General features: G+C 40.2%; 1 protein-coding gene across 3 annotated transcripts in view; it reads left to right on the top strand.

The window, feature by feature from the left end:
- The window catches only part of DCLK2 (doublecortin like kinase 2), a 156,119-nt gene that overhangs the window by 102,751 nt on the left and 38,792 nt on the right, over positions 1-14,576 (top strand). For all 3 annotated transcript variants that reach the window (XR_012236555.1, XM_073604876.1, XM_073604884.1), the window contains 2 exons: positions 3,860-3,968; positions 5,475-5,532. Coding sequence is in view for 2 of the 3 variants with exons in the window: in XM_073604876.1 (XP_073460977.1) it covers positions 3,860-3,968; positions 5,475-5,532 (167 nt within the window). In the remaining variant the exon portion in view is untranslated. The remainder of the gene's footprint in view (positions 1-3,859; positions 3,969-5,474; positions 5,533-14,576) is intronic.

The following is a 14,576-nucleotide window of genomic DNA, read 5'->3' on the forward strand; positions in this document are numbered from 1 at the left end:
CATTCATGGAAGCATCCCCTACCTGTGGCATCTGCTGTAAATCATACATTTACTTTCACTAGTCAAAAAGATCAAGCCTAGCCAAAGAATAATCTGTCTATTACCAATTCCAACAAACTCAGACCTGGAGTATCCAGCCAGGGACCCCATAAATTATCAAATTTACAGGGACAACACCTATGTTGATAGATATTCTTCTCTAGTCTAAGGGTTTCCCCCATGCATTGGATCCAATTTTTGTGCAAAGGAGAGTCAGTAGACATCTAGTACCTGAGTATCACCCTCTGGGCTTGAAAATGAGATCTGGCTACCACCTCTCTCATGGGAGCTGGTACTTGACAAGTCATCAAAAATGCCCAAGAGGCATAGTTTAGGGTCAAGTAGTATGGAGGTCCGAAACACAGTTGCAATTTGGGGTACCTCCAGGTTAAAGCGGTGTTCCACCTACAATTTTTTTTTTAAATGTCAGCAGCTACAAACACTGTAGCTGCTGACATTTAATAAGGACACTTACCTGTCCAGGGAGCCCATGATTTCGGCCCCCCCCCCCCCCCCCCGAGGGCCATCTGTCCATCGGATTAGGTGCAGGCGCCACCATTCTAACTAAGGGAAACTGGCAGTGGAACCTTGCGGCTTCACTGCCCGTTTCCTACTGCCCATGCGCGAGTTGCATGGCGCTTTGTGAATTGCCAGCTGTCTTCTGGGACACAGGTCCCAGAAGACAGCGGGGGGCTCGCTGCAAAAAAGGATATGATGTCCTGCGCCGCGGGCCTGGGTGGATCGGAAGTACACTATGTACTTCATAAAAAGGTACTATAGAAGAAAAAAAAAATTTAATATCCAAAAACAAGGGGTGGAGAGGTGGTCTTTCGTTTAAGACCACCTATCAAAAGTGAGTGGAACTCCGCTTTAAGTGAATCAGGTCCCCATAGTTCCTTGAACGCTTGCCACATATAGGGGAGTCTAGAATGCCCATTGCATGTAATCTGCCTGGGGTGAAATGAGCCCTCATGAGTAAATATAGTTGCATAAGCCTCCGCTTTACATTAAGGGAACATTGGGACACTGCCTGTAGAGCTTCCTCCCATCGACAAATAGGCCAAGATCTCTCTCCCATCTCTCGCCCACCTTCAAGGGAGATGAAGTTAGGAAATCAGTTAGTAATATTGAATAACATCTGGAAATGTAACCCTTGGTAGAGACAGTTTCAGCCATCAGATTAAACAATGGTGCTGGAGATTGCTGCCACTCCACTGCTGGGCCCTGTGCCACTATAGCAATTTTGAGCTGGATATAATAAAAGAGCATGGACCTAGGTAGATCAAACTTCATACTCAGTTCCTTTAAATGAGCACAGAAACCCATTCTGAAACATATGGTGAAGGTGAGTTATTCTCCACTGACGTTATCTTGGAGCTTGTTGTATTTTGGCCAACTCAGGGTAGTGGTTATTATGCCATATGGGGCTGTAACAGATAAAGCCAGTAATCTGTTGGAGCTGCTTAGCCTTGTTCCACATGTCCAAACCAGTACAATTGAGATCTTACAACTGAAAGATCTTTTTTTTTTTTACTGACATTTTTATACAAAGACATGCTTGCTCTGTGCACTGTAGTAGAAGAACAGTAATGGAATTGTACTGAAAGATAACAACCTGCCGCCTCAATAATAATGTGTATTATGAGTGGATTATGGCACTGCAAATAGGCTGCTTTATAATTATGTAGCGCTTACCCGCAAAGGAGCGGCTGATTTTATTTGGGTCTTTGCCGTCACCCCCTTACCTGTATTTCCACCAGACACGAGACTTAGACTTTGTATTAGGCCTTATGCCCACCAATGTATGCACCAGTCACTTCGTTATGTTTCCAATGCTTTATTGCAAAACTTTTGAAGAAGTAGCAGTAAAGAGGTAGAAAGGGAGTTGCAGGAGGGTTAAGATACCTTATGCAGATCACTGAGGGATTTGAGATCCTGAAGACAAACACACCTTCAGTTAACAGATCTTTGACAACCCGGATAGGCCTCTCACACTGACCTAGCAGCCGGAATGAAGCACGGACAAAAAGTCTCTGCCACAGACTTGAGAAGAACAAATTGGTTGTACGATCCTCTGCCACAGGATTTAGAATTAGATGAACAGCAAAACACAGTACCAGAACCTTTAAGCTGACCCGGCAGTACTGTGCTGTAGGTTGGTTAAGTATAGGTGCGTCCTCCAAGTAAGTTACCAGGCCCTCCCGAAAGACCAGCCTTCATCCTGGCTCTCTCCAGCAAGGGTCCCCCCCTGGATCTCCTCAGCTTGGCTCGTCTTTTTCCTAACAGGCAAGACAGCCTAAGGACCACCTCTGCGGTAGTAGGCCCCAGACAGGCTTCTGGGCCTACTTGTAGTCACATAGCCTCAGGCCAGCGTGGCCTTGAGGCAGGAGAAAAGTCACCACATACCTTAGGCCAGGAGGGCCAGGAGGTAAGAGAGAAACAAAAATGGCGTCTGCCTCTTAAGTACCCTCTCCCAGAATGCACAACGGTGGACCATCCCCACTGGGTTACTTCTGAGAAAGAAGAGCACTCAATACACTTCAGCCTGTTGCTCTTCCAACACTGGCCTGTGGTGATAACGACACCTACAGACAACAGTGTGGAACTACATGCAACACAGCCAATGCTGGAACAGAAGCTAATTTAGCCACAGATTAAATCTGAACTGTGTACAGAACAGATAACCCCCTAAATTTACATGCAAGCGCCTGATCAACAGGAGCAGAGCGTTACAATTATATGCTATGTGTATACCTAAAAATACATTTACAGGCCTGACAACCAGAATGATACCTATCCAATTCTCAGGCACATACCTTTGTCTACTTCTAGTAGGTGAAACACCTTTAGTAACCAAATTATTTGCTTTAATTTTTATGTCACATAAAACTTTTTTCTTTTTTAAATCTGTGTATTCTGGTGAAAGTTAAAGCCTATCTCCAAGGAATGGAAAAATGCTCCCTTGCAGTGGGGTTGCACCCACACTTCAAGCGTTAAATGTTTGTTAAGGTCTAAGCGGCAGCAAGAAACAGTCTTATTTACTCAGTTCATCTTTTCCCCCAGCAACCTGTGCTCTCCTCTACTCCATGGGCTCCAGCAGTGGACGTTCCTTTGGCCCACTCATGTCCAGTGCAGAGCTATTGGCTCTATATTGGACCTGCAACCACCGGAGCATAGGGGTGAAGCGACTACAGGGACTAATCTTATATCTTGAAAGGGCGTTTGTGGCAGCAGAGAATTGGGAAGTAAAACTTCTTTTTTGCAGCCCCCTGGACCTAAGATTATTTAGCCCCTGCAGTGTGGGGACAGCCCTATTAAAAGGGAGCATTTTTTCTTTCCCTGGAGTTCATTATATGGTGATGAAATGTAGTCTATCACAGCATAGCTCACAGCATACAAAGAAAAGATAAAGGAGCTACTACAAAATACTAGGAGCAGTATACTGTATCTCTATAGGTGAGTACCACAATGCAAACTCTGAATCTGAATTTCAGTGTGCTAGCAGAGTGAGTTAGGAAATCTCTCAGCCAGGTTACAGTGTATGCAAGCCCTTGGAACTTTCCTATATTGCACCTGTAGATAGGCAGTTAGATTCTGAAATAAGGACATGTTTGTAATTCTCTTCAGGTAATAATGTAAGGTATTAGGAACTCATCCTGCATTATACTAGCAGCTGGAAAGTTCTTCAGGTTTTGGACAATTGTAATTATTCAGACACAAGTTAATGACCTGGTTTGGCACATGGCGAGAATAAATTAATTATTCTCAATTGGTGTTTTTACAACATTGATATGTGTATAAGTCAGTGTTTGCTTTTTAGGACTGAATGGAAATACCACTGCTGATGCTTCCATAATCCTGGAGAAATATAAAATAGGCAAAGTGATTGGCGATGGCAACTTTGCAGTTGTAAAGGAATGTGTTGAAAGGTAAGAAAAAGTCTGTTTTAGTAATTTTCTCCTTGCTTTTTTATGATGGTATTAATAGGATTTAAAGGAACACTCCAGCCAAAGGTGAAAATCAAATCTTAAGCCTACATGCCCAGTACTTGACTGTAATTTAGAGATGTAGAAACAATTCTCATACACTCCTACTGCAGGAAACAAAATATCAGTATATACTGTAAGTATTCTCCCAGCCCCTACCTCAGAAGTATGAATGTGATCTGTAATTAGGGATGCAGAGAGATTTGAAATTACCTAATGCAATCTTCAGGAAGTATGCTCCCAGTGACCCTTTGATGAGCTTCATTAGTCTTTAAATCATTGGATTAGAGGGAATTCAGACTGCAGGCTTGTTCATACTGTGTAGCAAAATGTAGAGTAATGCAGAAACCAGAGCATTCAAACAGAGCACTTTCTGACATTCTATATTTTCGGATTCATTGACCTGTGAGTCCTAGTCAAGTCAGTTGACAGGGATTCTTTAGGTATGCAGGGCATTTGAATTGCACTGTAAGTCGCATTATAGTGTAAAGGACCCCTAAGGTAATTGAGCACACTGTCTGATTTGTAGAACAGCTGCAGCTATTTTTTTTTTTTTTAACAAGAAAGCAGCTGCAGCGAATTTGGTTTGCTGGATTGTATTAGTACACACTGTATGCCTAGAACTGCTCTATAATTTTGCAGAGTTCCTCGTGAATGTAACAATAACTGCTGTTTATAAACAGTGTGATTCTTTTAGGACATAACTGGCTAAGTAGGCTTCTTGCCTTCACAATTGTAATTTAAAATTGTTGAAAGAAATCTTTTTCAGACAGGTGTCAGTACTTACAGCAGTGGATCATTTTTTCAGAAGACGATAGAGCAGAGGCTGATAAGGTGTTCATAAGGCTCTACAGCTGCCTGTTTTTATGTACAGCAATTTTACTTTGTAGGACTGCGCCGCAAATGTGAGCCATTCCAGTAAGGCCCCATTGGTCTCAATGGGCGAGTTTGACAAGGGGTGCTGCTGGTATCACATAGGCAGCATGTGTACAGCCCCGGGAGGCTATAATGTTAGCATTTGGGTGGCCGGACTGTGGCTCTGACGCCTATGTATACCACCCCCTGGCTGCCCATGTGAAAGAGCTCTAACCATAAACAATCGAAAAATGATCCAGCTTCATATACAAGTTTATTTTTTAAAGTTCTGCCTATTTATAGTGAAGTGATTGTCAAACCTCTATTGTATGTATGTGTGTGTATATATATATATATATATATATATATATATATATATATATATAAAGTGGTGTGAGTCGGTAAGAACAAGCTTCTAACACAGCATAATTTAGAAGTGTTAAGTAATGGGAGTTTTGTTACAAAACAAATTTAAAAGGAAAATTGTTAATTTTCCTTTTTAAGAATTCTTTTTTTTACAGTAATTAATGGTCTGTTTTTTTTTAATCTGTTTATAAGCCATGTATAGCATTATCGTACTGACTTATTTTTCAGGTCAACTGGAAAAGAGTTTGCTTTAAAAATCATTGACAAGGCAAAGTGCTGTGGAAAGGTATCTTATTTTAACCTTTTTTTGTACTGTTTATTTAGTTATATTGGCCATACAATGCTAATGGGGGCTGCATTAATAATTTGTGTAAAAGGGGCAATTCCTCTGGCTGCTGTTTAAAAAAAGTATCCCCTGTACACTTAACCCTCTACTACCTGAACAGCACTTGACCTAATCTTTAAAACCAGTTAACATTGTAACAGAAGCACCGACATGCAAATATGAAATTCCATGTGTTGAAACATCAGGGAAAACCAACTCTGCTGTGAAAGGGTGATATGTACACTACTGGAGTTTAATAACATGCCAATTATGCTACTGGTGTGGTTATCATTTATTGAGGTAAAAGCTGCCGTCACAGTAAGTCCGTCAGTCCTTAGGGACAATACAGAGGGCACTGACCTACAGAAAGAGAATGTATGTTGGCAGCCTTGTAAGTGCAAAGCTTCTGTTTTTCTAGAGAAAAACACAAGATCCACCTCCCTATTAGAGAGAGACTGTACAGTGCTGGCGAGGCTAGGTTTCATTTTTTATATCTTGTGGGTTTTTTGTTAAAGCACTGCCCAAGTTTGTTAAATGCTGAAAAACAGAATTATTGCTTTTCCAACATCAGAAAAACATAGGATTTACCGTTAAATCCTTACCTGTACAAAAACCCTGCTTTGTGGATGTCTTCTCCTACAGACAGCAAAATGTATCTAAAGCCAACTAAAGGAGTAAGCCTCCAATGGGGATACTTGTTCCTGTGACAATTTTTAAGAGAGGTTTCCCCTTGCTTTAGAGAGATCTTCTCATATTTACTGTGTTTTGAACAATGAATATCTTCCCAATTGGACCAAGACAACAAAAAAAAATATTGACTTCCTTACTCTAAAACTGAAATGCTTATAAAAACTTAAAATATACTGTAATACACCTATGCTTAATTTAGGTAAGCCTTAACATTAATTGACTTCTATTGTGCTCCATACAGTACTTACCTTGTACTGCACTAAAAGCTTCTGTGGCAGCAGTGGTGTGTAGGTCCTGTGTTATCCAAACTGTGGGGCAGCACATTGGCTTAGTGGTTAGCACTTCTGCATTGCAGCACTGGGTTCACTTGATGTCACCAGTCCATCTTGTCCTATCACAGAATGCTTTACATTCATTGAAAGAAATGCAAGGCATTCTTTGAATGGCAGCCGTGCCAAGCAATCCCCGCTGGTTACTGTGCAAAAAGCTGGTCGCTTTAGTGGCTTGGGTTACTACAGTGATTTACAGCTTGTGCTTGAGGCTGAGGCTTGATGCTGATCAAGTATCACATATGCATACTTACATTGGCCCCAAGGACTTCAACTAAGCCTTAACATTAATTGACTCCTATGGTACTGCATATTTACCTTGTACTGTACCAGAAGCCTCTGTGGCAGTAGTGGTATGTAGGTCCTGTGCTAAAGGCCTGCTGCTCCAAGATCTCGGCACCAGAATAAACTGATTCAGTAAGTTGTATGGAGTTGGAAGCTTTCAACATTGCTCTTGAACATTGCAGAACATTGCAGATTGCAATTTTTCATCATGTTGTAACACTATTCCGTACATGTTGACTTGCTCCTTTATGTAATAGTAATGCCCTGTACACACAATCGGACATTGATTGGACATTCCGACAACAAAATCCATGGATTTTTTTCCGACGCATGTTGGCTCAAACTTGTCTTGCATACACACGGTCGCACAAAGTTGTCGGAAAATTTGATCGTTCTGAACGCGGTGACGTAAAACACGTACGTCAGGACTATAAACGGGACAGTAGCCAATAGCTTTCATCTCTTAATTTATTCTGAGCTTGCGTGGCACTTTGTGCGTCGGAATTGTCCACACACGATCGGAATTTACACGAACGGATTTTGTTGTTGGAAAATTTTATAGCCTGCTCTCAAACTTTGTGTGTCGGAAATTCCGATGGAAAAAGTCCAATGGAGCCCACACACGGTCGGAATTTCCGACAACAAGCACCGATCGCACATATTCCGTCGGAAAGTCCGACCGTGTGTACAGGGCTCTTTTCTTGGTGATAGGTTTCCTTAAATTGATATGTTTCAAATCTTAGCCACACTTTGAGAATACATCACTTTATCTATCTACTTTTTATAATAAACATAATAAAAAGTAATCCTGATTTAACAAAGAATATTCACATACACTATTACACTGATGCATCTGAGTAATAGGCTGAACTAAAAATAATTCCTATGTGCATGGAGATCTGTACTTTCACTGTCTTTTTAGCCCTTAGAGCACATTGTGCGGGCTTTTGGAGTTTGGTGCAAGCATCTTTTATAACTGTACCCACATTACTTAGGTTTGTCTGCATACAAAGCAAAAAAACATTATAGAGCATCAGTATTTTGTTGTTTAAATTAACTATACAAATAGGGATCAAAATATACGGGTAAAATATAAGTGTACACATCACCTGATATAATTGATCCTGTTTGCTAGGCGCAAAAAAATCCAAATGCTAAAGCAATTTCTTCCTTGTAATTACATTTTCATTTAGTAAATCAAAACCATAGCTTTCCACTGTCCCAAAAGAGTCTGTTATGGGGGAAAGACCCACATTGGGACTTTCAGCAGAAAATCCCACCGCTTTGTACTATGTTGTAAAGCTGAGTTGAATAGATTGTTTTTTTCAAATCAGGAATATTTTTTTTAATTGCATTGCTGAAACAGATCCCAAGTAAGAGGAATTATTTCACATGTGATAAATTAGCCAGGAAATGGAATTCATGTACGAATAAGACACCTGACAAATGTTCCTGTGACCTGTCGTTTACTGCACATCAGATATGCGGATCATGTAACAGTGTAATGCTCAGGTGAAGGCCTCATATTGTCTGTGTTGAGTCTGAGTCCTCAGCGTTCCTTAGGTATGCTGTGCATATCTCTGATCCAGTAATGATTACAAAAATAGGGCACAAAACCGGTATTCTAGAATAATTCACTAATAGATTGCCAAATTATATGAACAGTTTTTTGTTACATTGTACAGTGTGCCAGAATATGGGTTGCATGCTGTGAATAATTTATGATGAAAACTTTTTTAAGCTTATTTCTAATATTTATTGAGCAGAAACATTTATGCATTTACATTCACCGAGAGAATACAGCCACTCACATCAATTCCAGCCAAGCTAATCCCAGTTTACAATCTAATATTCCCTTTGCAGCTGTAAAAGAGTACTCTGGGGCCAATTTGTTTAGAAGGCAAATAACCTACCAGTATGTTGCAGATTGTGGGAGGAAAGTGAAACACCCAGAAAAAAAAACTATTAGAGATACTATTCATGTTTGGTTCAGCTTTGTTATGTTTGCCTAAAGCCTTCCGCTTTAAAATGTTGTTACCCCAACATTACATATTCCTGATATGTGCCTGCTGTACCATGTACTTGTATGAAAGTATCCTGTTCTCTTTGTATTGCTTTCTTTGTGTGAAATCCCTGGGGTTTTTACCAGCCCCTCTGCTTTTCTATTAAAAACTGACCACACTAAGCAGGAGATCAGACTTGTCCTGACACCCCACCCCCTGCACAGCCATTCACTGGGAAGATCAGTGTAATGTTGCTTCTCCTCCCTCCAGCCATTATGCAGCTGAGAACAGAGGGAGCAGAGTGAATGTGATCACTTTAAAAAATAGAAAATACATTTGTGTATAGATATCATAAAAAAGTGAAAAAAAAGGTATTTATATATTTTAAATTGAATGGGTGGTCGTTTACAATCACTACAATGGATGTAGGTGTTCACGGATATAGGCAGCCCTGCACCTGATAAGTGCGTCACATTAAAGCTACATTCAGATGGGCGACTAGCACACCCTGCGATTTCCAGCAGCAGGAATCTGAATTCCTGCATCTGGAATAATAGGTATGTGTAAATAGCTGCAACCACCATCAGTCTGTCATTAACCACTTAAGGACCGAGCCTCTTTCTGAGATTTGTTGTTTACAAGTTAAAAACATTTTTTTTTGCTAGAAAATTACCCCAAACATTATACATTTTTTTTCTAACACCCTAGAGAATAAAATGGCGGTCGTTGCAATACTTTCTGTCACACCGTATTTGCGCAGCGGTCTTACAAGCGCACTTTTTTTGGAAAAAATACACTTTTTTAAATGAAAAAATAAGACAACAGTAAAGTTAGCCCATTTTTTTTTTATATATTGTGAAAAATAATGTTACGCCAACATGTCACGCTTTAAAATTGCGCCCGCTCGTGGAATGGCAACAAGCTTTTACCCTTAAAAATCTCCATAGGTGATGTTTAAAAAATTCTACAGGTTGCATGTTTTAAGTTACAGAGGAGGTTTAGGGCTGGAATTATTGCTCTCATGCTACTGATCACGGTGATACTTCACACATGTGGTTTGAACACTGTTTTCATATGCGGGCGCTACTCACATATGCGTTCGCTTCTGCACACGAGCTCGTCGGGACAGGGAGCATTTAAAAAAATTTTATTATTTTTTATTATTTATTTTACCTTTTATTTTTTATTTTTACACTGTTTTTTTTTTTTTTAAAACATCATGTAAACATCCCTTGTAATAGAAAAAAGCATGACAGAATCTCTTAAATATGAGATCTGAGGTCAAAATGACCCTCTAAGACCCTTTAATTGTATGGAGACACGTGGGGGCCATCTTACCTCACTATTTTCCATACCCAGCTACTGACAGGACGCGATCGCCTCTGCCGCTGCCGACGGCTCCAGTAAGCGGCGGAGGGCACCGGATCGTGGCGGGAGGGGGGGCCCCCTCTCCTGCCACCGATAAAAGTGATATCGCGGCGAATCTGCCACAGAGACCACTTTTAGTGGACCGCCCGAGGAAGAAGGGGATACCAGGGTTATGGCAGCTAGCTGCTGCCATAACAATGATATCCTCCTTCAAACAGCCGCCGTATAACGACGGCGGGCGGTCCGTAAGTGGTTAAAGATGCAGGAATTCACAGATTCCTGCTGCTGGGAATCACAAGGTGTGCAACAACAGAATCTACAAGGGAAATGGGAAAATGGTGAGAAGCCCCAAGGAGTAAATAGTTGAGTATAACACAAGTAAATATAAAATCAAATATTTATTGGGAAAGTTTAAAAAGTCCCCTCTACATAAAGTAGCAAAAATGACTGAACATTTAAAAATGCATAACATCAAACATGTACAAAATACAATACATCCAAGTGGATATAATGGATGGTGTGCAAATCATTTTTATGAAACGCCCCCCCTCCCGCCGCTCTTACTGGGCTTCCTGTTCCACCGGGAGGCCCGATCAACAATCCGCCGCATCCGGCAGCTAGTGACAGTCTGGAATGAAGCCGTAAGTGGGTTTGTTCCAGCCTCCTAATTGTAAACACAGAAGCGACACTGTGACGTCAATTCCCGTTTACTTGGCTGCCAATGGCGCCGGTTTTAAAAAAATATACAGTATTCAGAATCGCCAAAAATGGCGATCTGAATACTTTGAAGAGCAAAGGAGGGATCGGGGGTCTTTTAGACCCCCGATCCCTCTATAAAGAGTACCTGTCGCCACACATGGGAGTAAGTCACATATGTGCAAGTCACAAGCAAGTCTCAAGTCTTAACCTTCAAGTCACAAGCAAGTCCCATGTTACTGTGGCGAAAAGCAAGCAAGTCAAGTCGAGTCCCTGCTAGAAGTCAAGCAAGTCAAGTCAAGCAATTTATTTTGGTCAAGTCACAAAATTAAGTCAAAATACTGATCTACCCCATTTCCACCTTTAAATGAGTTAAGTCAGTTTTCAGGAAAGGTTTTGTTTTATTTTCAACATTAACAAAACAGCTTAGTGCTTTTTTCTTGGCATATTAAAGAAACACTTTGAATGCCCAAACAGCAGACAAGGAGCAGAACACTCAGCAATTAAATGGCCAACAAGCCTGAAAAAATGTAGTCCTTGCTGAGGGGGAAAATAACTAAGCTCAAAGTTTGAACTTGACACAATGCCAACATCTGGACACTTGAATGGTGATGAGAATAGCCACTTAAAATGCATTGCATTTGCAAAAAATTAAATTGGAAAGTACTTTCTCGCTCAGTTGTGAGCGATGGGGTCACATTATCACCCCACCTTGGCTGAACACACGTTCAACAGGTGTGCTTGATGCAGGGACTGACATAACTCTTACCGCTACCCTGAACAGCTCCAATGGCATTTGGCAAATGCTGATTGGCTCAGAGGCGGTGGTGGACAGAGTGTGAGGGTAATATTTTCGGGGGTGTGGTGCCAAGTCATTGCAAGTCAAATAGCCCAAGTCAAAGTCAAGTCGCAAGTCATTAGTGACAAGTCAAAGTCAAGTCGATTCATTTATTTAATTTTGTCAAGCAAGTCGCAAGTCCTCAAACAGGTGACTCAAGTCTGACTTAAGTCAAGTCATGTGACTCAAGTCCCCCACCTCTGCCTGTCGCCACCTATTACTGTCACAAGGGGTGTTTCCATTCCTTGTGACAGCAATAAAAGTGATCAAAAATGTAAAAAAAAAAAAAAAAACAATTTATTAATATTAAAATAAATAAAATAAATAAGAAAAAAAAATCTTTTTAAAGCGCCCCGTCACCGCAAGCTCGCGCAACAAAGAAAACGCATACGGAAGTCGCGCCCGCATATGTAAATGGTGTTCAAATCAGACATGTGAGGTATCGCCATGATTGTCAGAGTGAGAGCAATAATTGTAGCACTAGACCTCCTCTGTAACTCTAACCTGGTAACTGTAAAAAATTTTAAAGCGGCGCCTATGGAGATTTTTAGGTTCCACAGTTTATCGCCATTCTACGAGTGCATGCAATTATAAAGCATGACATGTTTGGTATCTATTTACTCGGTGTATCATCATCTTTCACATTATACAAAAAATTGGGCTAACTTTACTGTTTCGTTTTTTTTTCAATTCCCTTTTCCCAAAAAGTTGCGTTTAAAACACCGCTGCACAAATATTGTGTGACATAAAATATTGCAACAATCGCCATTTTATTCTCTAGATTCTCTGCTGCAAAAATATATATAATGTTTGGGGGCTGTAAGTAATTTTCTAGCAAAAAATTTGGATTTTAACTTGTAAACACCAAATGTCAAAAATAGGCTTAGTCATGAAAGGGTTAAAACAGCATACATTACTGGGGCTTCCTGAGCAGGACATCCCAGATGATCAGTAGTATAGCAAACAATAATACCACATAATGTCACATCATGACAAGCAATAATATCACATGATGTGATGAGATCACCTGATTCTTCAGAGAAGAAATGTTTCAGGCGTTATTAACACTGTAGAGTTTTTCACTTGCGAATCTAACACTTGAATCACAAAGCATTTACACTAGGTTATAAAGACCCACTTTAGGTGTTGAAATCGCTTTAGCTTTTTATGTGCTCCCAGCAGGTAGAAAACTAGTATAGCACAGTCACAGCAGTGTTCATGTCATGTTATAAGACATCTACTCAATTTCAGTAATATTCTAAGTGCCATTTTAAAACAGCACTGCAGAAGCTGCTGTCATCTATATAATTGCAATACAGAACAGGCTGCCATCAAATGTAACAGCTGTAGGTGGTGGAGCAGTCATTGACAGCCAGTCCAACACTCAGATCCTACACAGACCTTTCCACTATAAATCAAACTGCATCACAGTAACCACTATACTTATATTCATTCTTTTTTATTAATGTGCATGGCAATGTAATGTCATGAGGAAAACATTGTTCTAAATTAAAAGGCGAACAATGACTTTGGTCTGCCATTCAGCTATATTACATAAAATACACTTATATATAAGGTAATGGTTGGGTTTTAGAGTATGCTAAGAAAAACTACTGAAAGTTGTGATTTTTTTTAAATAATTTTGCTCTTTATTCCTAAATACCATCTATGTAATAAATGTTTACATATTGAAACATGACACCAAATTAAAGATGCATAATATATTGTGGAAGACTACTAAGGCTAAAAGGTATTTGGTGCAAAATGCATCACACAATGAAAAAAAAAAATCTGCTTCTTAGCAGTTCAACAGGTAGGTGGAAACCTCCTCGTTCCCATTGAGGGCAAGTAGCTTGTACATAATCAGCACCCGTTGCCAGAACCCCTCATATGCCCTGTGGCTGCCAAAGAGCCTGTTGCCAGATTGCTTATTGTATAACCTTTTGAGATAAGGGGATTGATTTATCAATGGTAATGAGGCTGTTCACTTGTGAAAATTCACTTTGCAGAGAATACCCAATCACATTCAAGGAAAGAATAAAAAATGTCTTTTTACTTGCATATGATTGGATGATGGATGTCAACAGAGCTTTACCAAATTCACTAATCTAAGGGGAAATTCCTTTGCAAAAAAACATCCCATAATGCCTTTAGTAAATCAACCCTTTATTCTCTACGCATTTTTATTTGGTGCATAGGCTATCATGACATGGACTAATCGTGAAAGCTTTACCCTTGTATGCTTTTTCTACCTCTTTCTGTAGAAGAGCCCTGGGATGAGAAGCTGACTTAAAGGAACTGAGAAGCTTCAGACAGTTAATTCCTGTTTAGTTTCTTTTATGTGCAAATGGTTGGATAACTGAAGTGAATATTCACACAATTCACACAGTTTATTATGTGAAGGTTCCCAACCTCTTTTAGTAAATCAGCCCAAACATATTAAAATTCAGAGGTTATTTCCCAGAGCTCTGGCATAAAAAAGCAAAATGTAAGATATTTCAGATTTCTAAGATATGGGAAAATCAGCCATATTTCATTAAATATATGGCAATCAAGGACTCCTGCTTTTGAGTAGAGGTAGAAGGGACGCTGAATACCTCTACTTCACAAAGCCCTTTCTAAAAACCAACATCCCTCTCATTCACGTGTCTTGGGTTGTGTTATGCCGCGTACACACGGTCGGACTTTTTCGGCTACAAAAGTCCGACAGCCCGTTCGACAGACTTTCGACGGACTTTTGGTGGACTTGCGGCGGACTTTCTAACGAACGGACTTAACTACATACGATCACACAAA

Source organism: Aquarana catesbeiana, linkage group LG01, assembly GCF_042186555.1.
Source record: "Aquarana catesbeiana isolate 2022-GZ linkage group LG01, ASM4218655v1, whole genome shotgun sequence".
In the NCBI taxonomy this organism is placed as follows: domain Eukaryota; kingdom Metazoa; phylum Chordata; class Amphibia; order Anura; family Ranidae; genus Aquarana; species Aquarana catesbeiana.